The following is a 25,310-nucleotide window of genomic DNA, read 5'->3' as shown; positions in this document are numbered from 1 at the left end:
TCTTTAAAAGAATATTTTTAAATAGGAATAATTTATTTTGTAACAAGAAATAAAAAGAACGTTTTGATTTTTCTTTCTCTTTAAATAATTTATAACGGATTTTCTTGTTTTTTTTTTTTTTTTTTTTTTTTTTGACAGATCTCCCTGTGTAGCCCTGGCTAGAACTGGTTATGGCGACCATGCGGCTTCGATTTGCCGAGATCATCATGTCCCTTCCTTCGGCTTAAATTTATGTTTAAAAACTACATCCGATTTAAAGGCTTTTTATTACAATATAAAACATACTGTAAAGTTCACAAAGCGAGACTGTTTTCACAGGAATGAAAACTGAAATAAAAGGTAACCACAGTTCACCTTCTAATATTAGCAAACCTTACCAGTAACTCAGTAGATGTGCTTTTGAATTAAATACCTGGACTTGAATATTGACAGTCTTCCCTCATGTATGATTTTGGCATGGTATTTAACCTCTTTGGGTTTTGGTTAAGCCGTGTATAAAGACTCCAGGGGTTAGCACCTTCTAAAATTGTTGAATTGGAAGAACTCGTATAATGTAAAAATGTCTATCTCCACGCCTCATTACAGCCTGACTGCAATGAACGGTAATTATCAGGCAAATGTAATAGAGACGGTAAGCAACTACCACTTCCTGCGTGCCTTTCACTCAGTTTTGAAAGTTGCTGGAGCTCATTCCTTTTCTCTTCGCTGGCTCCTCCTCCTGCCGTAAATGGCCTGCCCTAATTGTCGTGAAACGCTCTACCCCGCCCTCCATGTGGCGAAAACGCAGTCACGCTTGACGGCGCGAGGTGGCTCAGCCGCAAGATGGCGGCGCTGGCGGAGGAGCAGACGGAGGTGGCGGTCAAGCTAGAGCCTGAGGGACCGCCGACGCTGCTACCTCCGCAGACTGGCGACGGCGCAGGCGAGGGTAGCGGTGGCACTCCCAACAACGGCCCCAACGGCGGCGGCGGGAATGTGGCGGCCGTGGCGGCGACGGCGGCGGCCGGCGGGGATGGCGGGACCCCCAAGCCCGTGGTGGCCGTCTCTGCCGCTGCTCCGGCGGGGGCGGCCCCGGTGTCCGCCGCTCCCACAGAGGCCGGCGCTCCCCACGACCGGCAGACCCTTCTGGCAGTGCTGCAGTTCCTCCGGCAGAGCAACCTCCGCGAGGCCGAAGAGGCGCTGCGCCGTGAGGCCCGGCTGCTGGAGGAGGCTGTGGCGGGCTCCGGAGCTCCGGGAGAGCTGGACGGGGCCGGCGCGGAAGCGGCTAGCGCGCTTCTCAGCCGGGTCACCGCTTCAGTCCCCGGCTCTGCGGCCCCTGACCCTCCGGGCAGCGCTGCTTCGGGGGCCACGGTATTCTCGGGTTCAGCCTCAGGTCCTGCGGCTCCAGGAAAAGGTGAATCGCGGGGTCCCGGGACAGGAGCGCCTGTGTGAAGGGGATCTAGCGGGGAAGGCAAGCCTGGCAGGCCTGCACCTCTGCGGGCTTGTTTTGAATTTCCTGGGCCCGCCTCTAGGGCCACATGCCCGCCCCTTTCGCTACGGCGCGGGCTGCGCAGTCAAACCCTCTTCTGAGCTGTCAGTTCCAGCCAGAGGCTGAGCAGAGCTGTGGAGCTGAGGGGAGGTGCCGGGAAGCCGGGCTTGACAGAAGTGGGGGACCACGGGGTTTCGGTGTTTTTCCTCTTATTTAGATTTCTGAGCCTTGCATACGTTCGCATGAACACCACTAGGACCGTTACACTTCCATACTTTGACTACAAGTCCTTTCTGTATCTTGATTTTTCGCAGCTCCGTGGTTCTCATCTCTCCTTTTGAGATGAGAGAACGCGCTGTGGAGTAAAGGCGGAAGGCGCTTAGGACCGCACATCCAGAGCGGTGGTAGTGGGCTAAGTGCTGTTCAGTGTTTTGGAGGATGCAAATTCCTGAGCATCACTTCAGGTGTAAACGCTGAGGGGTTTGGGGCTGGGGACTTGCCCTAACGGCTTTTAAGGAGTACTGATGTATACTTACCTTTAAAAACCCGAACTTTACGGCTAGGTGTGGGGCAGACATTTTTGTTTCTGTTGCTCTCCCTCGTGTGATGTCAGTTAAAGGCATTTTTCCTAGTTTTTTTTTTTTTTTTAGTAGGTTAATACAAGCCTAAGATGTAAAGTGTTAAATAATGACAATAGTAAAGTGGTGAAAAACTTTAGTTCTTGAATCCAGTCCTAACAACTCCTCTCCACCTTCCTCCCAGACATTTGTCACAAAATCCATACCATAAACACACTCTTCCAGCCCGGTGGTGATGGCGCACGCTTGTGATCACAGCACTTGGGAGGCAGAGGTAGGCGGATCTCTGTGAGTTCGAGACCAGCCTGGTCTACATAGTGAGTTCCAGGACAGCAAGGGCTGTTAAACAGAAACCTTGTCTCGAAAAACAAAAACCAAAGCCTCTTGCAGCATGGTGACGGCACCGTGGCTTACCATCTGTGGTGTGGAAGGAGAGACCCAGCTACCTAAAAGTTGTCTTCACACACACCATATTTTAAAAATTTAAACTCACACCTAGTATAAATTCTCAAAGGATATCAGTAAATATTGAATTAAGTTATCCAGTGTAGTGGTTCTAGACAAGTTAATCTGTATCTGTGAGAGCATTGCCAGACTTGGCACTGTAATTTATGTATATAAATAGAGATGTGTCATGTTTATAATGCCAGCACTTGGGATGCCGAAGCAGGAGAATTACTGTGAGATTAAAGCCAACCTACACTTAAGTATAGTTATGGGGGAAGTAAGGAATGTGTGGAAAATGTGACTGAGAAGGATCTTTATGCTACATTTTGTGAGTATATTGTAACATAAATTTTATTGTTGTTACATTTTTAAAATATCTATCATATGTCCAGAAACTTGATTTAGTTTTTATATCACACTTGAAAAGCCAAGGAGGAAAAGAGACCATGAGAGTGACTACAATATTATAACTTTATTTATAATTTTTGCTTCACAGAGTATGTATAACCACTAAAACCACAAAAGTGTGGAACACTATAATTGTAGTTTACCAACACTTCCAATATTCAAACTCTGATTTGATTGAAAAAAGCATTATTGTTTGTTGTGTATTGCTACATTACAAATAAATATTCAGCCTTTCAATCTTAAAGTAATTGATTATAGAAAATTGCTTTAAGCATATACAATTGAGTTGTAGTCTTTTATATTTTATATTGAGTCATAATGAATGTTCCCTCTTTTCATTAAAATGGTGATATTTTGTTTGTTTGTTTGTTTTTCGAGACAGGGTTTCTTTGTGTAGCCCTAGCTGTCCTGGAACTAGCTTTATAGACCATGCTTGCCTCGAACTCACAGATACCCACTTGCCTCTGCCTCCCAAGTGCAAGGATTAAAGGTGTGTGCCACCACTGCCTGGCTGAAATGCTGATATTTTATATGAGGGGATTGATGAATATGAAGGTATCACAGGACTAGACCTATTACAGGAGTGATATACAAAGAGCTTGAGTGTGTTGTATCCATTTGCACAGAGATTAACATAATTGTTTGCTTTGCATATTTATTTATTTGGTGGTTGGGGGTTGAACCTAGGACATTATACATGCTAGACAATTCCTGTCCACTTAGCCCCAATACCAAACCTTCATGTATTCTTTGTCTTTAAATAAGACGGTTCCAGGAAAAACGTTGACTGTTCTTGTTACTGATTTAAAAATGGTGAGATGGCCGGGCGATGGTGGCGCACGCCTTTAATCCCAGCACTCGGGAGGCAGAGGCAGGCGGATCTCTGTGAGTTCGAGACCAGCCTGGTCTACAGAGCTAGTTTCAGGACAGGCTCCAAAGCCACAGAGAAACCCTGTCTCGAAAAACCAAAAAAAAAAAAAAAAAAAAAAAAATGGTGAGATGTAGTCAAACTGAAGGGCTTTTGGCTTGGGTAACTGAAAGGCATACTAAATCCCATTAAAAGGTTCTGTGATTGTGGGCTAGCAGGTTTGCTCAACAGGTAAAGGTGCTTGCTACCAAGCTTGACAGACTTAGGTGACTCCCTGAAGCCTCCATCTTGGAAGGAGAGAATTGACTACTGTAATTTGTCCTCTGATCTCCTCTTGAGCACAGTGGCTTGTCTCCCCCACCCCCATACTCAGCCTCACACATGTACACAAGAATAAACAAATGTAATGCAAAATTTTAAAAAAGATACATGATTGTGTTGGGGAAGAGAGGTCAAGAGGAAAGGGACAAACTTGAGTAATAACTCTCCTTTGAGCCTTAGCAAACTTCCGCATTCACGTGGTGCATTTTAGATCATTTTCTTAAAAGTTGTCATTCATTTTTTTAAACAGTTGGAAGTGTAGCTGTGGAAGACCAGCCAGATGTCAGTGCTGTCTTGTCGGCCTACAACCAACAAGGAGACCCTGCAATGTATGAAGAATACTACAGCGGACTGAAACACTTCATTGAATGTTCTCTGGACTGCCATCGAGCAGAATTATCCCAACTCTTTTATCCTCTGTTTGTACACATGTACTTGGAGCTAGTTTATAATCAACATGAAAATGAAGCAAAATCGTTCTTTGAGAAGTATGTGAATTTTAACATATTTTATTCATCTATATACGTATATGTATACACACACATCTGTAACCCCACAAATGTAAGATTGTAAAGCAGAAGGTACTTTGAGAAGGAGATGTACCTTGGGCAATATGAACCTAACATGGGGCTAGGGGAATTGATCTCCCAGACAAGCCAGACTTGAAGTGAAGTTTGAAGAAGGGCTAGGAATTAGCCAGATGAAGAGAAGAGCATATCTGGAAGGCCTGGGAGAACGGTCATGGTTGTTACAGAGGCTAAAAGAAACTCATTAGCTGGAATAGGAAGCATTGGTTGGGACCTGGAAACAGGCAGGTTCTTGCTCTGTGTTCAGGATTTTTGTCATAGGAATAATAGGGATTTGTATTGGATGAAATTAGATTTGATTGAGAGTCACTGAAAACTGATATAAATAAAACTTTATTCTAAGAGCAATAGAAACTATGTTAGAATTAGGTTGGACTTAAAATAACTGGCAACCCAAATAGAGGCTTATATAAAATGGAAACTTGGTTTTTTTTTCATAAAGGTAGGAAGTTTAAGACTAATAAGTAAATCCTTGATCGTCAGGATGTGGCCTTCCTCGGTTTATCGTCCTTGTCATTTGGTTTCCGCTGTGTGACACAGATGGTCCTCTAGCAGTGAACAGTCCTCACCGTGTTCTAATCAGCAAGGGGGCATACATTCTAGATGCACACACTTCTTTTTTTATTTTTTTGAGACAGAGTTTTTCTATAGCTTTGAAGCCTGTCCTGGAACTTGCTTTGTAGACCAGGCTGGCCTCGAACTCACAGAAATCTGCCTGCCTCTGCCTCCTGAGTCCTGGGATTAAAGGTGTGTGCCACCACTGCCTGGCCCACACTTCTTTTTCTAACTTTTCAGTCAGTGCCCATCCCTGGCTACAAATGTAGGAAATATAGTCTTTCCTTAGGTATCTGTTCCTAGCCAATAGATAGAGCATTTGGGGACAATGAGGCATCTCTGCTATAGATGTCAATAGAGGATAATTTCATTCATTTTCTTTTTTGTTGTTCTTTTTAGACAGGCTCTTATTACATAGCCCTACCTGGCCTAGAACTTACTGTGGAAGCCAGGCCAGCCTCACACTGGCAGAGTTCTGCTTGCTTTTCCCTTCCGAGTGCTAGAATTATAGGCAGGGTCTACCCTACCATAGCCTGAGTATACCTCTACGTAAAGGACCTTTATGCAAAGAGGCAAACATGGTGAGGGACAGAGAGGCTTTGCTTGATCAGGGTTATTAAATGTACTTGATGGAGGTGATACTCCTTTTTCCCTTCAACCGTTTGTAAATATTTCAAGGCATTTTTGTTTGTCATAATAACTGGTAAGGAAGGAGAGAAGGATAATAATTATAGGATGTATAGGTAGTCCTACTTAGCAGAGAATTGCCCTGCCTAATATCTTAGTAGCATCCCTGATGAGAAACAAGAGTCTGAGGGTGTAGGTGAAAAGTAGATTAATTCAACACTTGATGGGTTATCTATGAGGTGAAATGTAATTGATAATCCAGGTTTCTGGTCTGTCTGGATAAGGATGACTTTACTGACAGAAACCCTTGTCAAGTAGGGGAATAAATCTTTAGTTTCAAATTCAGATGTGCTTTTGATTAATTTAAAAGTCCATTAAGAACCAATAACCTTGCCCAGCTTGGTGGCACATGCCTTTAGTCCTGGCACTTAAGGAGGCAAAGGCAGGTGAATCGTGAGTTTATTACCAGCTGGTCTACCGAGTGAGTTTCAGGACAGCCAGTGCTACACAGAGAAACCCTGTTTTGAAAAACCAAAATAAACAAATAAAAAAGAACCATTTCCTCCAGGACTGGTCAGCTAATAATCACTCTGTCCCTCTATAATGTAACCCGGTTCCCCACCCCTATATAAAACCTACGAGGGGAGGAGGCACTAAAGCCGTACATTGCTTTGGGGAGCTCCAACATTTAACAACCAAGTATAGGATCTAGAAAAGAAAAGAGAAGAGAGAGGAGGAAATCCAGGAAGGTGTTGAGTTTCAGATGTCAAGGAGGCAGGGTTGACTTGACCGAAAGGGAGCGCTTGAGTGAAGCCAGGACTCATCTGCTAACAAAGATGATGCTGAAAGGGAGCAGCAGACTCTTAGCTCTCGTATTCATTATTAAACTCAGATTCCCAGCTGAGAGGACAGAGAGCAAACTGAGCCTGAGCCCCACTGCCCCCGGCTGAGCACAAAATTTCTAGTAGTCCTGTTATCAGTCTCCTGAGATAGCCATCTTCCTATGTGGGAAGCTGGGCTGTCATAAAAGGGTCTCTGCTTCCATTACAGTCTACTATGACCCTATGCCTAATGAGGGTAAAACAAAAGTATATTTAAACTTATACCGAGGCTGAAGGCTTTATTCCATTGCCTTGGGAACAGTGAAATTATGAAAGTGCTCATTGTTCAGTACCAATATTTGTTCTTTAGTTGACGTTTAATGTGTCTTAACACAGGAAGTAATTGAAATGTTTAGGCTATGAGAATCCGTGTACTGATTATTTCTGAGGCATATTATTTTCTACTTCTATGTTTGAAATGTTCTATAATAAAAATTTTTAAAGAGTTGGGTTTTGAGAAAACACAAAATTCAGTAAAGCAAGGGTTCTGACATTTTTATGTATTACCAAAGATGGTTTTCAAAAGAAATACGTACTAGTGGTGGGTTTTACATTCCACTCCAAGGTTTCATTCACTCTGCTTTATTTCAGAACTTTCTCTTGAAATGTTTATGATACATTTCATTAGAGAAATTGGTCATTTTTAAGGGTGGGTTTAGAAACTGAATTATAATCATTTAAAAATGTATTATTAGTTATCCTATAGCCTAAGTCAGGGTTATTTATATAGTTACATTATTATATTGTAAATATATCTTACTATATACGAATTACAGATTATTCTGGGATGGTTTATAAATGTATGAGGAGAAATATTATCTTAATGACACTGAAAAATAACTTTTTAAAATCACTAAAACAGGTTCCATGGAGATCAGGAATGTTATTACCAGGATGACCTACGAGTATTATCTAGTCTTACCAAAAAGGAGCATATGAAAGGGAATGAAACCATGCTGGACTTTCGAACAAGTAAATTTGTTCTCCGTATTTCCCGTGACTCTTACCAACTCTTGAAGCGGCATCTTCAGGAGAAACAGAACAATCAGATATGGAACATAGTTCAGGAGCACCTCTACATTGACATCTTTGATGGGATGCCTCGTAGTAAGCAACAGATAGATGCCATGGTGGGAAGTCTCGCTGGAGAGGCTAAGCGAGAAGCAAACAAATCAAAGGTATGGGAGTAAGCCTCAGAGCCAGATAATGTAGACTGGAAATCGTAGGGTTTCCATTACATAGTTTATACTTGAGAATAACCTTCCACTGCTTTTAAAATGTGGTGTTCTAAGGTTTACTAGTGTATGTAAGGGTTTGGGAATGGTTCCATGTAACAGAGCCCTAACTACAGCGGCTGAGAGAAGGGTCTTTTTGGGGGGAGTAGCATAATACTTTCAAAGTGCTGTCTGTATCCCTTGACTTCTAATTCCTGGCTCACCACATTTAGAATGTGGCATACATGTCTATGCGTGTATGTATGTGTGTGTGTATTCACATACAAGCACACTCAAATGGCTACTATGGCGTTGTAGCTGAATCCAGGGAGGGGGAGGGGCCACATTGAGAGGTCTACTAAGTCTCTTAAAACCAGGACAACATGTGGGTTTTTTGCCTTTTTTTTTTCTTTTTTGGTTTTTCAAAAGAGAATTTCTCTGTGTGTAGTCCTGGTTGTCCTGTTACTCTCTTTGTTCACCAGGCTGGCCTTGAATTCACAGAAATCCACCTGCCTCTGCCCAAGTTCTAGAAGAATTAAAGGCATATGCCACCAAGCACAGCTTGCCTTTTTTTTTCTGACTAAAACTATATGCGGTGTACGTCTATAAATGTCAGTTGGTTAGAACTATGTTATGTGGTAATTTGTAGTTGCAAGAGAACCTAAAAAGAGAAATAATTTAGCCAAATACACTGAAGAAAAGTTAATTTAAAAAATGTTGATTCTTTTGACTTGTAGGTATTTTTTGGTTTATTAAAAGAACCAGAAATTGAGGTGCCTTTGGATGATGAGGATGAAGAAGGAGAAAATGAAGAAGGAAAACCTAAAAAGAAGAAGCCTAAGAAGGATAGTGCTGGGTCTAAAAGCAAGAAACAAGATCCCAATGCCCCACCTCAAAACAGGTAGGGAAGAAACTTGTGTGGAGGTGAAAGCTATGTTACAGAGGGCTGAAGCTTATTAATATTCAGGGTGATTCTTAGTCTGTTTCTCTTATAGAATCCCTCTCCCTGAGTTGAAAGATTCAGACAAACTGGACAAAATAATGAATATGAAAGAAACCACCAAACGAGTGCGCCTTGGGCCCGACTGCTTACCCTCCATTTGTTTTTACACATTCCTTAATGCTTACCAGGTTAGTAAAATAACTCAACAATTTCTTCCAGAAGCCGGGCGGTGGTGGCGCACGCCTTTAATCCCAGCACTCGGGAGGCAGAGGCAGGTGGATCTCTGTGAGTTCGAGACCAGCCTGGTCTACAAGAGCTAGTTCCAGGACAGGCTCCAAAACCACAGAGAAACCCTGTCTCGAAAAACCAAAAAAAAAAAAAAAAAAAAAAAAAAAAAAATATTTCTTCCAGAAAAGTCAGATAAAATGGTGATTTACCATTGAGAGAAAGTAACTAAAATGGAATTTTATTATTTAAACTCTTGGCATTATTTAACTAGGAAACAAAGGAAAGCCACTATGGTAGCACATGCCTTTGATCCCAGCATTCTAGGCAGAGTCAGTGGGTCTCTGCGTTTTAGGGCAGCTTTGTCGAGGACTGTCAAAACTATAAAATAGAGAAGCCCTGTCTTAAAAGAATAAAGAAAAAGGAGGAAGAAGAAAATGACACTGGCCAGAATAGATAGATGTCTTCTGAGTTTCAAAGCCTTTAGCAGCTTGCAAGAGTAGGAATCCTGCTTATACTTGATCCCTGATGATTGACTGGAGTTCTAACCTCTGAGGAACCTTATCTGGCTCATCTTTTGAACTTGTTTTAAGTATTAACATAAAGTTGGCATTTTAAACTAATTCTAAATGTCTTTACTTGACTTCTTATAATGGACTGCTGAGGATGAGGTATCTAGTAAAGTACAGGAATTACTAACACTTCTATTATGTACTCCAAATACAGAGGCAAAAACGGAGTGATATCATGCTCTTCATGTTTGGGTTTTATTGGAGAACATTGTAGTTGGAATTTTCTTTGGGTCACCAACTAGTTCCCAAATAAATACACAGAGACTTACTTAAGTCATGATTGCTTGGCCTTAGCTTAGGCTTGTCCCAGTAGCTTTTTTTTTTTTTACTTAATTGAACTTGTTTTTATTTATCTACATTTTGCCTCAGGGGCCTTTTTACCTTTCTTTCATTCTGTATATCTTACTTTCCTGCTCCTTCCACGTCTGTTTGTCTGGTCCCTGGTGTTTCCCTGGTACCCCACACCCCAGCTAAATCCCTCTTTCTACTCACTTTCCCTGCTGAGAAGTCCCCATGTACCTCCTCCCTTGCTATTGACTGTTCAGCTTCTCATTAGACCAGTCAGGTTCTTTAGGCAGGCAAGGTAAAACAGCAGCACATCTTTACATAGTTAAACAAATGCAATACATTTTTTAAAACATAGTTAAAATTTTTAAACAAAAAATATTTTACAACATAAACAAATGTAACACATCTTTACATTGTTAAACAAATACAGCACATCTTTGCATAGTTAAACAAATATATGTAACAGAATGTAACTTCTTCTCTTTTTTTTTTTCTTTTTGGCTTTTCGAGACAGAATTTCTCAATTTTTGGAACCTGTCCTGGAACTTGCTCTGTAGACTGGGCTGGTCTCTAACTCAGAGATCTATCTGCCTGTCTCTGCCTCCTGAGTGCTGGGATTAAAGGTGTGCACCACCACCTCCCAGAAGATATTCTTATTTTTAGTTCTGCATGCTTTTTTGGAGAACGTCATCCTTGAGCACTGCATGTATATCTCTTCTGCCTCTCATCTCTCCCTGTGTTCCTTACATAATGATCTACTCTTAATTATTATATGTATATACTCATATGTACATGTATGTTTATATATACAAGTATGCATTTAACTTTGCTTATATGTTCATGTGTTCAGATGCCCTTTTTTTGTTTGTTTACTGTCAGGGCCTCACTGCGGTGGATGTCACTGATGATTCCAGTCTGATTGCTGGAGGTTTTGCAGATTCAACTGTCAGAGTATGGTCTGTGACACCTAAAAAGCTTCGTAGTGTTAAACAAGCATCAGGTAACTGAGATGACTTATTGGTGTAAACTTGAAGTTATATCTGTTTGATTCCATGGAATGTAGACAGGAAGTTGTGATCTTTTCAGAATTGATTTCACTTGAATTCAAGGGTAACACTCCCAGCTGAGTCTGGTGATATAGGCCTGTGATTATAAACTACTTAGGAGGATGAAACAGGAAGATTGAGAATTCAAGAACTGGGCAGGTGAGATGACTCATCAGGATAAAGCACTTGCTGCTGAGCCTGATGACCTGAGTTTGGTTCCTGGAACTCACGTGTGGGAGAGAACTGCTTCCCAAAAGTTGTCCTCTGACCTCGCCACATGTGCTAGGCATGTGTGCACCCACATAATCACACACACTAAATAATTTAAAATAAAAGAGAGTGAGTTCAAGGATTGCCTGGACTGCAGGGAGAATTCAAGGCCAGCCTGCAAAACTTAGATAAACTGTCTGAAAATAAAATAGACATCAAATTAAGATAATATTTCCAATAATGAAAGAACTGTTGGGGTTGGCAATGATTAACTGGTTGGCCCTCAGTTTTCTCCTTTGTAGAATGAAGGGATTAGGTCAGACAACCCTTTTTTTTTTGGCAGGGAGGCAGGGTGAAATGAGGTTTCAAGACAGGGTTTCTCTGTGTAGCCCTGGCTATCCTGGCACTCATTCTGTAGACCAAGCTGGCCTTGAACTCACAGAGACCCATCTGACTCTGTCTCCCCATGTGCTGAGATTAAAGGTGTGGGCCACCACTGCCTGGCTTTAAGATTTGTTTTTATTATTTTATGTGTATAGATGCTTTGTGTGAATGTAGGTCTGTGTACCATGCATGTGCCTAGGGCCTAAAAAGTTGATGAACCTCCATGTAAGTGCTGAGAATCAAACCTGAGTCCTTTGCAAGAACACTAAATATTCTCACCCACTGAGCCAACTCTCTAGCCCTTTTTAGATAACTCTTTAAAGTTAAAACTCTAATATCTGATGATTATTTGCCTGTAAATTTTAAGAAAACCATCGTGAGGGCTGGGAGGGCCCTGCAAGTTGTCCTTTGACATCCACATGTATGTGATGACATCCACATGTATGTGATGACATCCACATGTATGTGATGACATCCACATGTATGTGATGGCATACATGCTTCAAATTCACTTCATACACTCAAGTGCCAAGTTCAAAGCAGACCGAGCTACATTCTGAAGACCCTGTCTCAAACATCAAAACAAGGGGCTGGATAGATGATGACTCAGTGGTTCAGAGCACTGACTTTTGCAGAGGACCTGGGTTAGACTCCCATCACCATGGCAGCTCACAACCAGCAGTCACTCTAATTCAGGGGCTCAGCACATGCATCTGGTGCATTCCTCTACATGCAGGCAGAACACTGATACACTTAAAGTTCATTCATCAAAACAAAAACAAAGGCCAAACCTCTAATAAGGTCAGGATTTTTTTAAAGCCTTTTTTGCTATTTTTCCTAAATAGTACATTTAAATTGTTTTAGGATTTTTATGAAACATAGCATAGTAGGCAAACTAGAGAATCAGTCCTGGTTCTCATTCTGTGTAACTGTGTGATCTAGCAGATTATTAACTGTTTGAAGGTTCATTTTATTCTGTACAAGGGGATGTATCACTGACTTTAGAGGCTTAGGAAGAAATGTTGAAATATTAGTTCTGAGCTATGATGGGATTGCCTTAAAGTGTTTTAATGAACGAACCTAAAATAATATTTCTGAACCTTTTTAGATCTTAGTCTTATAGACAAAGAATCAGATGATGTCTTAGAAAGAATCATGGATGAGAAAACTGCAAGTGAGTTGAAGATTTTGTATGGTCACAGTGGGCCTGTCTATGGAGCCAGCTTCAGTCCGGATAGGTAAAATACAAACAAAATTAAATACTGATAAACAGTATTGAGATTTAAAAGTTAACTGCTGGAAATAAAATGCATATGCGTAGACACTTTTTAGAAAAACATCATGATTGCCTGTAGTTCAGTATTTTTTAGAATATTACATTTGCTAATTTATCTTGGAGTACTGGTATATAAAATAGCAAGTATATGCTAAATTTACAGGACCAAGGTGCACATTCAGGGCTCACTGGTTTCAAAACTTAGCTTTATCTTTGAATAACCCTCTAATAGAGGTTGAATTCCTTGAGTTCTTGGGTTGTTTTTGTGGCACTTTGTAAAATTTAACTCAAATTCCTTATACTAATGGCATTAATAGCTGTCTACTGAAGCATTAGCGGGCTATAATGGAAAGAATGAAGAAGGCTGGGCGTGGTGGTAAGTGCCTGTAATCCCAGCTACTCCGGAGGCTGAGGCAAGGGGATTGTGGTTCAGATCATGTTCTGAAATAATAGCACCATGTGTGTTTAGCTATTTTTTGATTTTCATTTCTAACTTTCTGCAAAAACGGCTGGAAGAGGGAATTTTCACCCATATTATCATTTGTATTCTACTTAGATAGTTAGTAGTTTTCAACCACCAGAGTTTTAACTGTATTTGTGAGATCTTGGGAGTAAAAAAATAATAGTGATTTAACTGGATGGCACATTTTACTTGAAGAAATGTCTGATTTCAGTGGAAACAGTTGACTTTTGTATTTATCCCTAGTACTCTGCCACTGAGCTACATTCCACTCCTTCTCTTTTTTTAAATATAGCCCATGCAGATAGGAAATAATATCCACAAATTGACATTCATTTTTTTAGGCTGTCTTGGTAAACATACTTTTTATTATTCTGAATATTATTATTATTATTTTGGTGTTTTGAAATGGAGTCTCATGCTGTATTCCAGACTGGCCTTGAATTTGCGGCAAGCCTCCTGCCTCAATCTCCCAAATTCTGAGATCATACATATGCGTTATCAGAGTATTTACTACTTTTTTCTTTTCTAAAGTACTGTGACCCCCTCCCCATAATCACTATATATTTTTAATAATTAGCTTTATATAGTTGATATTCAGAATATAGTATGACAGTATTTCATTTTAACATTAGTTTAATAATTTTAGCTTTTGGTTCTAAGTATAAATAAAGAGGTGGGGATGAGATGGCTCAGTGGGTGGTAAGTGCTTGTCATGCAAGTGTGAAGACCAGACTTTGGATCCCCAGCACCCACAATGCTGGACTGGCATGGCAGCCCTCCTGTAATCTCAGTATTCTGGAGCTGGAGATGGGATCCCTGGAGAAAACTGACAAGCTCTGGGTTCATCTGGGAAATTGCTCAAGGAAGACACCTGAACATGCCCATGCATACCTCATACCACACACACAGGTGAGGGGGCTCAGTGGTAGATTTCCTGCCTGTCGTGTGCAAGGCCTGAGGTTCAGTCCTCAGCACTATCTGCGCATCTCCACATGTATGTGTGCACACACTGAGATATACCTAGTCTAAGTTCTTTGCTGAAACGTGAGAATGAGAAGAAACTTGAACAGGTAACCAGATTATTCTGGAAATCAAACATATCACCTCCTCTCCTCAGGAACTATCTGCTCTCCTCTTCAGAGGATGGAACTGTTAGACTCTGGAGCCTTCAGACGTTTACTTGCTTGGTGGGATATAAAGGACACAACTATCCAGTATGGGACACACAGTTTTCTCCATATGGATATTATTTTGTGTCAGGAGGCCATGACCGAGTAGCTCGGTAAGAACACTATGATCTCATGCGTTTATTCACTGAAAATAACTGATTCTTGTTGGGAATACAAAGTCCAGCAAACGTCATATTCATGCTATCAGGGCTGACTTTTTGAGAAGATAAGCATTTATTGCCGTAGTTTGAAATGAATGTGAGGAAGAATATTACTGTCTTTCATTATGTGTACACTAAGGGTCCTGCTTTAATGTAATTTATAATGTTCCCCATGTCAGATGTGTCTTGTTTCCCATTCCCATTATGAGCACCTTTTTGTCTCCTGTTATTGTAAAGTTTCCATTGGCAAAATTGTTCCTAGAAACCATGTAATTACCCAAACTACAGGAAAATGGTTTTCTGTGCATTAGGAGTAGGAAGCAGTGCGTATACAAAGAATCATAGAATTTACATGCTGGCTGGAGAGATGGCTCAGAGGTTGTTGCTCTAGAGGACCCAGGTTCAATGCCCAGCATTCAAATGGCAGCCGAGAACTGTCTGTCACACCAGTTTCAGGGGATTCGACACCCTCACACAGTCATGCATGTAGGCAAAACACCAATGCACATAAAATAATATAAACTGGGTGGTGGTGGTGGTGGTGGTGGAGTCCTTTAATCCCAGCACTTGGGAGGCAGAGGCAGAGCTTAGTCTATAGAGTAAATTCTAGGACAGCCAGAGCTACACAGAGAACACCTTGTTTCTAAAAGCCAAAAATAAAAAGAATTTCCATGCCCATAATCCCAGCACTCTAGAACAGGACATGGTGGCACATGCCTTTAGTCCTAGCACTTGGAAGATTAAGGTAGGGGGCCACACTGATCTGCAGATATCTTGAGTTCCAGAACAGCCAAGGCTACATAGTGAGACCCTGTCTCAAACTAGGCCCAATCTTCTGTTGTCTTTCCTTAAGATGGCAAGGAGGTACCATTGAGAATTGACTTTCATCTGGATGTACCAATTTTTTGGGTTAAATTTTATTTAAATTAATTACTATTTCTTATTTTCCATTAATTTCAAAAAGGCTTTGGGCTACAGATCACTATCAGCCTTTAAGGATATTTGCTGGACATCTTGCTGATGTGAACTGCACTAGATTTCATCCAAATTCAAACTATGTTGCTACGGGCTCCGCAGACAGAACTGTGCGGCTCTGGGATGTGCTCAATGGTAACTGTGTCAGGATCTTCACTGGACACAAGGTATCTTACACCTCCTTATTCCAGCACACACAGATCCTTTCAGAGTCAAAACAGTAACTAGCAGCATGCATGATTTAAAGATAGTATCCATGCCACTAAACTACAGTTCTGTCTTGGCTTTATCAGATACACTTAACCTTATTTTGCTCTATTCTAGGGACCAATTCATTCCTTGACATTTTCTCCCAATGGGAGATTTCTGGCTACAGGAGCAACAGATGGCAGAGTACTTCTTTGGGATATTGGACATGGCTTGATGGTTGGAGAATTAAAAGGCCACACTGATACAGTGTGTTCACTTAGGTTTAGTAGAGATGGTGAAATTTTGGCATCAGGTAAATTATTTTAATGGCTTTGGGGTAAAGGTTTAGTTTTCATAAAAAACAAGGCAAATACAAAGTATACATAGGAAAATGTCAGACTCTAGATGTGACGGACACTGATATTTTCTTTGGCTTTCTTTTAGGTTCAATGGATAATACAGTCCGGTTATGGGATGCCATTAAAGCATTTGAAGATTTAGAGACTGATGACTTTACTACCGCCACTGGGCATATAAACCTACCTGAGAATTCCCAGGAGTTATTATTGGGTACATATATGACCAAATCAACACCAGTTGTACACTTACATTTTACTCGAAGAAACTTGGTTCTAGCTGCAGGAGCTTACAGTCCGCAATAAACCAGCGGTATTAGAGACTTTTTTGGAAGCTACTGTTTGGAAAAGGGAGACTAAAAAGCAAATACCTCAGTGATTAATATTTAAGCTACAAAGAATGTTTTTGTCTACATGGATCTGGGAGTATGCTGCTTGGAAAATCTGAACAGGACAGTTCCACGTTTCTCTAGCAACCACATTGAACTAATTTCCGTTAGTTGAATGAGAGGTATTATGTTCATGGAGGGGACATTTATGGTGCTTTGGATTGTGTGGAAACTATGCATTTTTCTGTTCAAATGCTATTTTAATTTATTATGTTTAGAAAGTCAATTTGATTTAAACAATTTATTCTGCTTCAAGATTCAAACTAAGAAATACAGTACCATCTTGAGTAGCTGAAGAGCTCTATGAGCATGTGTGTGTCTGCTGTAAAATGAAGTTATTGTACAGCACGCAAGCACTATGGCAAACGACCCACTAACATACTTTCCTTCACCATGACTAGTGGGATGTATGTAACTGGGTAGGAATTACAGTTCCTAAGACTAGAAGTACCAACCAGCCACTGACATCTCAATTGCTACCTTTTAAGTTCTGAGTGCAATCACTCTACAGACCAGGTGAAGAGATCTAGATCCCATACTCTACTTCAACTGACATGGCTACATACGACCTAGTACACTTGAAGTCAGACATTTCAGTTGCTTACCTCCAGTACTGAGCCTTGCTTTGGAAAACTAAGAGATTTAGACCAAGTCACTGCCAGTTTTTGCTTTTGTTGCATTTTGTACAGTTTTATATTTTTGATATCTTGTAAATAAAGACAACCAGCTTTTCCAGGTTCATAATTTATTGTACAAATTGAGTATCACATGATGAGTTGACATCAGCTTCTTCAGGCATGGAACTTAACAGATGAGGTCAGACATTGAAAGACCCTACAAAACAGCAAAAACAGTTTGATACAAATATGACAATCAGTAATTATCACAACCCCCCAAGATAAAATATAAATTCATCAGATTCTTAAGAGTCAGTAGGACAGACATATAAATAGGTAAGATACAGTGTCTACTACTTTGTTTTCAAGATAGTTTTTTGTTTTTTGAGATAGGGTTTCTCTGTTTAACAGTCCTGGCTGTCCTGGAACTAGTTCTTGTAGACCAGGTTGGCCTCGAACTCAGAGATTCACCAACCTCTGCCTCCTGAAGGCTGGGATTCAAGGCGTGTGCCAACACTGCTTGGTTCAAGATAAAGTTTTCATGGAGATATACTACCCTTCCAAAGTCAGAAGTAATTTCATGCAGAAAACTGGGCAAAGTACCCAAAAAGGAATAAGAATGCACTGGACTACATAGTCCCCTAGTTTTAACAGACTTAAGATGGGTAAAGAGCAGAACAAAAATAAGTGAAGAAAGCATTCGACAGAGGTCTAGCCTTCTGGCTTTCTGCACAGGTGTTGCTAACACCACATTTACTGACTTCTGAATAGGTAAAAGGGATCAAAGGGGACTGTAAGAAAACCTTAGAGGGTTTTTTTTCAGGGGGACATTCCATATTCTATGAAAATATAAAGCTACCAGAACCCAGCAAATACTTGCACCTTCACATACTGAAGGTTAGGGTTGGGACTGTCACTAGGCAGAGCGGCAGCCTCGCACCTGCCAAGGCCCTGGGTTTTATCCCCAGTACCACAAGTTTCATGTGTGTTCTGTATGAGAGTCCAGAAAAGGGTTTTAGATGCCTGGAGTTAGTTTTGAGCTACCTGGCATGGGTGCTGGGATCTGAACTCGAGCCCTCTATTCTTACAGTACTTGATCTTAACCACTGAGCCTCTGCCCCGGGCATGGTGGCCCAAGCCTGTAATTTCAAAACTCAGCCGGTTGAGGAGGAATTGCTACAACTGTGAAACCATTTGGGCTATAAACAAGACTGTCTCAAAACCCAAACAAACAAAACCCGACCAAATTACATTAGCTTATAGTTGAGCTGAGGGGACTATGAAGACTTGAGTTTGATCCCAAGAATTTATTTAAAAAAAAAAAAAAAAAAAAAGCCAGATGCAGTGGTACATTTGTAATTCTAGCACTCTTCTGAAGACTGGGGGAGGACAGGATAGCTAGCTGGGAATGCACAGTGCAACATAATGGCAGAAATGAGACCTGTCTCAACAAGGGGGAGCGAGCCAACTCCCCAGAGTTGTTCACATATTTCCACGCCAGTATCAGGCATGTGAGTGTGCAAATACATAAATAAGCTCCCAAAAATAAAATATAGAAGTCATCTAATTGTATTAAGAGACAAACGGTGAGAGAGAAAAGTACTTCAACAAAGTCCAAAAGACAATTTTTCTTAAATATGCCAATTTAGGAAAAACCACAGTCTATACCAGCTGACATAAAAGACATACCCTCTTACAAAGCTAGGTGTTCCATAATCGTCTGGGAAAGCATTTAAGCCTGAGAAAACACCATTTTTTTTTTTTTTTTTTTTTGGTGTTTTCGAGACAGGGTTTCTCTGTAGCTTTGGTGCCCGTCCCGGAACTAGCTCTTGTAGACCAGGCTGGCCTTGAACTCCCAGAGATCCGCCTGCCTCTGCCTCCCGAGTGCTGGGATTAAAGGCATGCACCACCACCGCCCGGCGTGAAAACACCATTTTGTATATTTTTCTCTGGTGGTTTTTTTTTTCTTTTTTTTTTTTTGAGTCAAAGCAGACTCAAACTCACAAGACCATCCTGCTGCGCCACCCTCCCCAGTGCAGCAGGGATTACAGGTATGAGACACTACACCCAACTCCTTGTTCTATCAGTTGTGTTGAGACTGTGTCTTGCTATGCAGCACAGCTGTTCTTAACCTGCAGTCCTGTCCCTGTTCCCCCACTGTTGAGCTTACAGGTGTATTATACCCAGTGTTTGCTTTCAGGTACGCAATAAATTTCAGAGTGCCAATAGTTTATTTTTTTTTTATAAGGGAAGAGAAAAACCTTGATACCAGATGGCTAAGTTATAAACTTTAAAATGGCAATTCCTTACCAGTTATGATGCTTTCACAGCTGGAGTTTTTTTAGGCCTTAACTTGAAGTATAGGACCAACAAAGCAATGCCTCCATATGTGGCCAGAACACACTGAGAAAAAAAATGCAAATGAAAGTTGTCATATCTCTTTTATTCTAAGATATAAGTGCTTAAAGATGTAGTTAATACTTACATTCATTCTACCTGTGAGAGTATAAGAGTTGAAATATTTTTTAATACCAGTGAACTGGAACTGGGCATCACTTTCAGGACCAGCCATGACTTCAATCTTCAAAACAAAACAATAAAAGGAACAAAATATTGATTTGAGTGCAATTTATAAGAAAATAAAAATTTAGTTTCAAAACCTATGTCATCCCCGTGGTTTAGCTGACACTGCAATAGCAGAGCTGGTGGGAAAAGCCTAGCTAGTAAGGACTGTTATTAGGACCGTCCCCCATTGCTCTAAGTACTCCAGAGCAGTAAGCGCTTAGCAGAGGAAGAGAAGATTGTCCTTCAGTGTCTTCTGACTCAGGACAGCTTAATGTTCGCATTCTCTATCCATCCTGTGTTACATATAGTAAACACTGAATTACATCACTTGTAATGCTTTTCACGTCTTCTCAGTGGTAAACAACCGAAGAGAGTAACATTCTCACAGCTTTTCTCACTATAAATCACTCAGGACTTCCACGGGAGACAGACCAGTTGGTGATGATACTGTGTTAGTCAACAGTGGTTTCTGAAGCTGGAACCTACTCCTTATACCCAAAGGGATAAAGGAATTGAGTGGAAACAATGGAGCTAAAACCTCTTGAAGAATATTGGCAACTATTTTACTTGTCTTTGCAAAGAGAAATCTAAAGGAAAGGAAATAAAAAATGGAGAGTCAACCTCACAAAGCAATTAAAATCAGTTTGGTGTGGCACAGGTCTTTAATCCCAGCACAAGGGAGGCTGAGGCAGGCTGATTTGAGTTGCAGGCTAAACACGAGGCCATGCCCACTCCCCCCCCCAAAAAAAAGAAGAAAGGTAAAACTACGAACTTACAATAAGCATTGTTACAACTGGGGTTTAATACTGTGTGGAGCGTAAACTATAACATTTAAAGTGTCTGTCAAATTATATAATAAATATACCTTCTATCTAGCTGGGTCATTTCTCCTCCAAGAATTTACCTTTCAGAAATATCACAAGGCAGAAATACATAGTTCACAGCTCGTTACTAAACACTGTTTACAAAAGTGGAAAGATGAGAAATCCAACATGAACTGATAAATGACAATTGCTACCAAAGGAAACTGTGTGCCTATCCGTGCACCACATGGAAGGAGGCCCCAAGTGACGCTAAAAATCAACTCTACTTCTGGGTATTTCAGGGCTCATCAATGGCTCTCAAAGTCTGGTCCCTAAAGTAGCAGCATAAGACTCACTGGAAACTTGTTAGAAATGCAGATCATCGGGCCTACCACAGACATACTGAATTAGAAACCCGCATCCAGTTATCTGTCTTGTAAGGCCTCTAGGTAATTTTAACACACACACACACCTCTAGGTAATTTTAATACGCAATACACACACACCAGAAAATGTTTAATGCTCAATAATTATATGGGGAAACTCCTGAAGAAAATACAGCCCCCCCCACACTCCCCACAGTTTCTCTGTGTAGCCCTGGCTGTTCTGGAACTTGCTCTGTAGACCAGGCTGACCTGAACTCACAGAGTCTACTTGACTCTGCCTCCAGAGTGTTGGGATTAAAGGCATGTGCCACCATCTAGCTTTATTTCTTTTAATGTGAGAAATCGCATTTAAAAAAAGCAACAGCACACCGGTGAAATGTGGGACAGAGGACCCTTACAAAGCATTGGCACGAATGTGTGAACTGGTTCAGCCACTGTGCAAGTCAGTGTGGTGAATTCTCAAAAATTTAACAACAGAACTACCATACAACCCAGTTATTCCACTTGGTATATGCTTGAAAGACTAAATCAAAGCACTGCAAAGAGACTTGCATAACCATGTTTACCGCTAGACTATTCACCAAGCAAAACTGAACTAGCCTGGATGTCTGTCAACAGATGAGCAGACAAAGAATATGTGGTACGTATCTGCTGTGTAATTATTCAGCCATGAGAAAAATGGAGAAAAGAATTTTTTCCCCCTTCTCTTGTTTTTTCGAGACATGGTTTCCCTTGCTGTTCTGGAACTTACTTTGTAGACCAGCCTGGCCTTGAACAAACTGAGATCTGCCTGCCTCTGCCTCCCAAGTGCTGAAATTAAAGGCACATGCCACCACCCCACCTGGCCCCCAAAATGAAATTATGGCACAAGCAGGAGAATGGGTACAACAGACCACTGTGTTAAATAAGCCAGACTCGGAACAAACACCCAACATCTTCTCTTATATATAGACCCTAGACTTAAATATATATGCATGTGTATGTCTGTGTTAAATCACGAAAACAGAAAGGGGACCCTGATAAAGGAGGAAGAGATTTTAAGGGCGTGAGGAGAGGGAGGAAAAAAGAAACTGTTTGATACACATGAAGGGAGACGGGGCACTATTTGGCTGTAAGGAGGGGATCATAACGAGTTAGATGGGGTGGAGGAAGGGAACAGTGAGGGAAAAGGATGAAAAATGCAGACACAAATCCAGAAAGCCACAGCAGAATTCAAAACCACTGCTGGGCGGTGGTGGCGCACGCCTTTAATCCCAGCACTCGGGAGGCAGAGGCAGGCGGATCTCTGTGAGTTCGAGACCAGCCTGGTCTACAAGAGCTAGTTCCAGGACAGGCTCCAAAAAAACCACAGAGAAACCCTGTCTCGGGGGAAAAAAAAAAAAAAAAGAATTCAAAACCACTCAAAGTTTTTTTCCCCTAAATATTTATTTATTTTGTATACAATATTCTGTCTGTGTTTATGCCTTCAGGCCAGAAGAGGGCACCAGACCCCATTATAGATGGTTGTGAGCCACCATGTAGTTGCTGGGAATTGAACTCAGGACCTTTGGAAGAGCAGGCAATGCTCTTAACCTCTGAGCCATCTCTCCAGCCCCTCAAAGTTTTATATGTATGACTGCCTACCTACCACGACCGAGCCACAGACCCCAATGACAACCTGAACTAGCTGGTCGAGGTCCAGGCAAGATTGGTAGACTGGCTGGCTGGCTCTAGATCGAAATGGAAGTGGGAGAGAACAGTAAGGGTAATGTTGCTACGGAAACTGGCATCCCCTTTGTTTACCATTCAAAGGGCTTCAGAAGCATTCATACTCAAAGATCTTGCAACAAATTCCAGACCTTAATTTTGAACATTTTCAAAATGGTTACTGGAACAGTGAAGGAAATCTAAACTTCTTTGGGTCCCTTTCACAGACCTTGGCCAGTCTAGCCAGAGCAGGAAATCACCATTAAACAAACAACTTCATAGTTTGTCAAGTTTCCCTTTCCTAAACTACGAAAGCACATGCTTTCCATGCACTTCATGATGCTTCTTAGAGCCATGAAGTGGGTTCTCACGAGACACTTTACAGAAACTCACTGCTGTGCTAGCCTGGTACAGTGCAGGGTGGGCCAGCGCTGAGGCGCAGTCAGCATCACTCTACAAGACACTGGAACAAGGATGAATGTAGTCCAAAGACAACAAAAACATGGTATAGGAACTGGGGTCTTAAAGAAGCTTAGATGGAAGAAGAATAGTCATGTTGATGGCGAGATAATCAATGGTAGTATCATTTGGCTTTTCAAGACAGGATTTCTTTGTGTAGTCTTTGCTGTCCTGGAGCGTGCTCTTTAGACCAGGCTAGCCTTGAATTTACAGAGATCTGCCCACCTCGGCCTCTTGACTGCTGGGATTAAAGGCGTGCACCACCATCAGCAAACAGTGGTCATATTAAGGCTTAAAAAAGCATTATAGGTCTGCACCTTCCAACAAACAGAATATTGTTTTGGGGTAATGACCAGGAACCTTTTTGTTAACACTGCACTTTATGGGATTTTTTTTTTTTTTTATTTTTTAAAAGACAGGGTCTCAATATACAAAGCCAGATGGTCTGGAACTCACAGCATACACCAGGATGCCCTTGAACTCAGTGATCTGCCTCATAGCTTTGGAATTAAAGGCATAAGCCATTCACACCTGGCAATAGGAATAAATGAACTAAAATGTGTTCTTGAAATCACATGCAAGTCTAGAGCCATACAATAGTGAAAAGATCACCTAAGACTAATACTTGTGAACCTGTGATTTATTAAAGATCTACTATCGTTAAACAGCATTCCGTTAGAAAGTTTAAGCAGATTTTGTTTGTTTTTAAATAACCCAATACCACTCTTTTTGTTTGTTTGTTTGTTTTTGTTTTTCGAGACAGGGTTTCTCTGTGGCTTTGGAGCCTGTCCTGGAACTAGCTCTTGTAGACCAGGCTGGTCTCGAACTCACAGAGATCCACCTGCCTCTGCCTCCCGAGTGCTGGGATTAAAGGCGTGCGTCACTACCGCCCGGCTACCCAATACCACTCTTAAAAACAACCAGTCTCTCCATGCCCCTCTCCCTGTGAAATGGGTGTTTCATTAAAGGTTTAGGGTGATCAGTTGCCCTTGCTTCGCAATCGGTTCCTGGATATTGCTATTCTCCTGTTTTACAAACACCTATCTGGAGTACCGAGATGACCAGGTCTAAGTAAAGGAAAGTCGCCTCAAAGGCGCCCAGGGTCTACAAGCAAGAGCTTTTTGTAGAACCTTTCCACTGATTCCTAATGCTGCGGCCCTTTAATACACCTCCTGTCGTGGTGATCCCCAATCATAAAATTAATTTCGTTGCTACTTCTTATCTGCCATTTTAATAGTTAGGAATCGTAATGTAAAAATTTTTGGAGATAAATATCTGGGAAGGGGGGGTCGCGAACCACAATCTGATTACTTCCGGAACACAGACTGAAATCTAACCCGTTAATCGCGCCAGGCCTACTCTGCGTTTACTCTAGTTTTGACAAAGACTGCCGCGCAGTTAAGGAAGGGCTAGCTTCCTGACTGCAGCTCAGAGAAAACAAATAGTTATGGCCATATAGGCCAAAACACAGAATTTAGCCAGAGATGGGGTGAGAAGCCAGAGATCGCTTCCAACACTGTAGGATGACCTTGGGGAGCTCCCCTCTCGACGGGTCTCACCCTCCCACCGGGAAATGGAATATAAGGTTCTCCGCGAACCGTGTGAGCCTTGGGGCGCATGCACCTCGCGGTGCTGAGGCTTCCCAGACGCACCGCAGGGCCCCGACCCTCATTTTCTCCAGCGCCATTCCCCGGCCCCTCCCCGCAAAGCGAAGACCTCTCGCTACTGCGAGACGGGGGAAACGGCCAGGTTCTAGTCGGCCCTGCGAAGCCCAGTCAGCGGCCCGAGCAGCCGACAGCCCCTTCTCACCCACCTTCGCCCAAATCACAAATTCCGCAGCTGATGTCCTTCAACAAACCCAGCCACCAGCACGGCCCGACCGGAAGACACCTCCCTCCCCCACGCGACGGACTGGCCGTGGCGACTCGGCCCTCTGCGTTGATTGGCTATCATGAAAAGTCCCTCCCCCCTACTTCCCGTCTAGGCCCGTGTCTGACTGGCCCTCATAACGGAAGTAGAACGGATCCTGCTGACGCCTTTAGGAGAGCGGCGTGGGGCTGTTGGCGCGGTTTCCTGCGCGTGCGATCGCTTCGAGCCGGTCGGTGAGGTAGGCAGTCGCGGGAGCGGCGGGGCTGGGACCCAGGAGCTCCGGCGAGAGGGAGGAGACCTCATGGCTCCCACCTCGGCTTCCTGGCCT

General features: G+C 42.0%; 3 protein-coding genes across 3 annotated transcripts in view; 2 read left to right on the top strand and 1 right to left on the bottom strand.

The window, feature by feature from the left end:
* Positions 1 to 806: 806 nt before the first annotated feature.
* On the top strand, positions 807 to 17,329 carry Taf5 (TATA-box binding protein associated factor 5). The gene is made up of 11 exons (XM_057777967.1): positions 807 to 1,390; positions 4,338 to 4,575; positions 7,600 to 7,915; positions 8,689 to 8,852; positions 8,947 to 9,082; positions 10,859 to 10,979; positions 12,728 to 12,857; positions 14,476 to 14,640; positions 15,653 to 15,830; positions 15,988 to 16,165; positions 16,297 to 17,329. Exons 1-11 carry the CDS (start codon positions 823 to 825, stop codon positions 16,512 to 16,514), a joined length of 2,412 nt encoding a protein of 803 aa, XP_057633950.1. The 5' UTR covers positions 807 to 822; the 3' UTR covers positions 16,515 to 17,329.
* Atp5mk (ATP synthase membrane subunit k) lies at positions 17,307 to 25,035 on the bottom strand. The gene is made up of 4 exons (XM_057777968.1): positions 24,927 to 25,035; positions 19,700 to 19,795; positions 19,525 to 19,617; positions 17,307 to 17,431 (listed from the first exon to the last, which is right to left on the bottom strand). Exons 2-3 carry the CDS (start codon positions 19,784 to 19,786, stop codon positions 19,528 to 19,530), a joined length of 177 nt encoding a protein of 58 aa, XP_057633951.1. The 5' UTR covers positions 19,787 to 19,795; positions 24,927 to 25,035; the 3' UTR covers positions 17,307 to 17,431; positions 19,525 to 19,527.
* Positions 25,036 to 25,132: 97 nt separating this feature from the next.
* Pdcd11 (programmed cell death 11) overlaps positions 25,133 to 25,310 on the top strand; it is a 41,971-nt gene continuing 41,793 nt past the window's right edge. Inside the window, exon 1 of the mRNA XM_057778039.1 lies at positions 25,133 to 25,220. The gene's annotated coding sequence lies outside the window, so the exon portion shown is untranslated. The remainder of the gene's footprint in view (positions 25,221 to 25,310) is intronic.

Source organism: Chionomys nivalis, chromosome 8 (genome assembly GCF_950005125.1).
Source record: "Chionomys nivalis chromosome 8, mChiNiv1.1, whole genome shotgun sequence".
Lineage (NCBI taxonomy): Eukaryota > Metazoa > Chordata > Mammalia > Rodentia > Cricetidae > Chionomys > Chionomys nivalis.
Note: the sequence above shows the minus strand (reverse complement) of the source record. Positions and strands in the feature narration are given on the sequence as shown.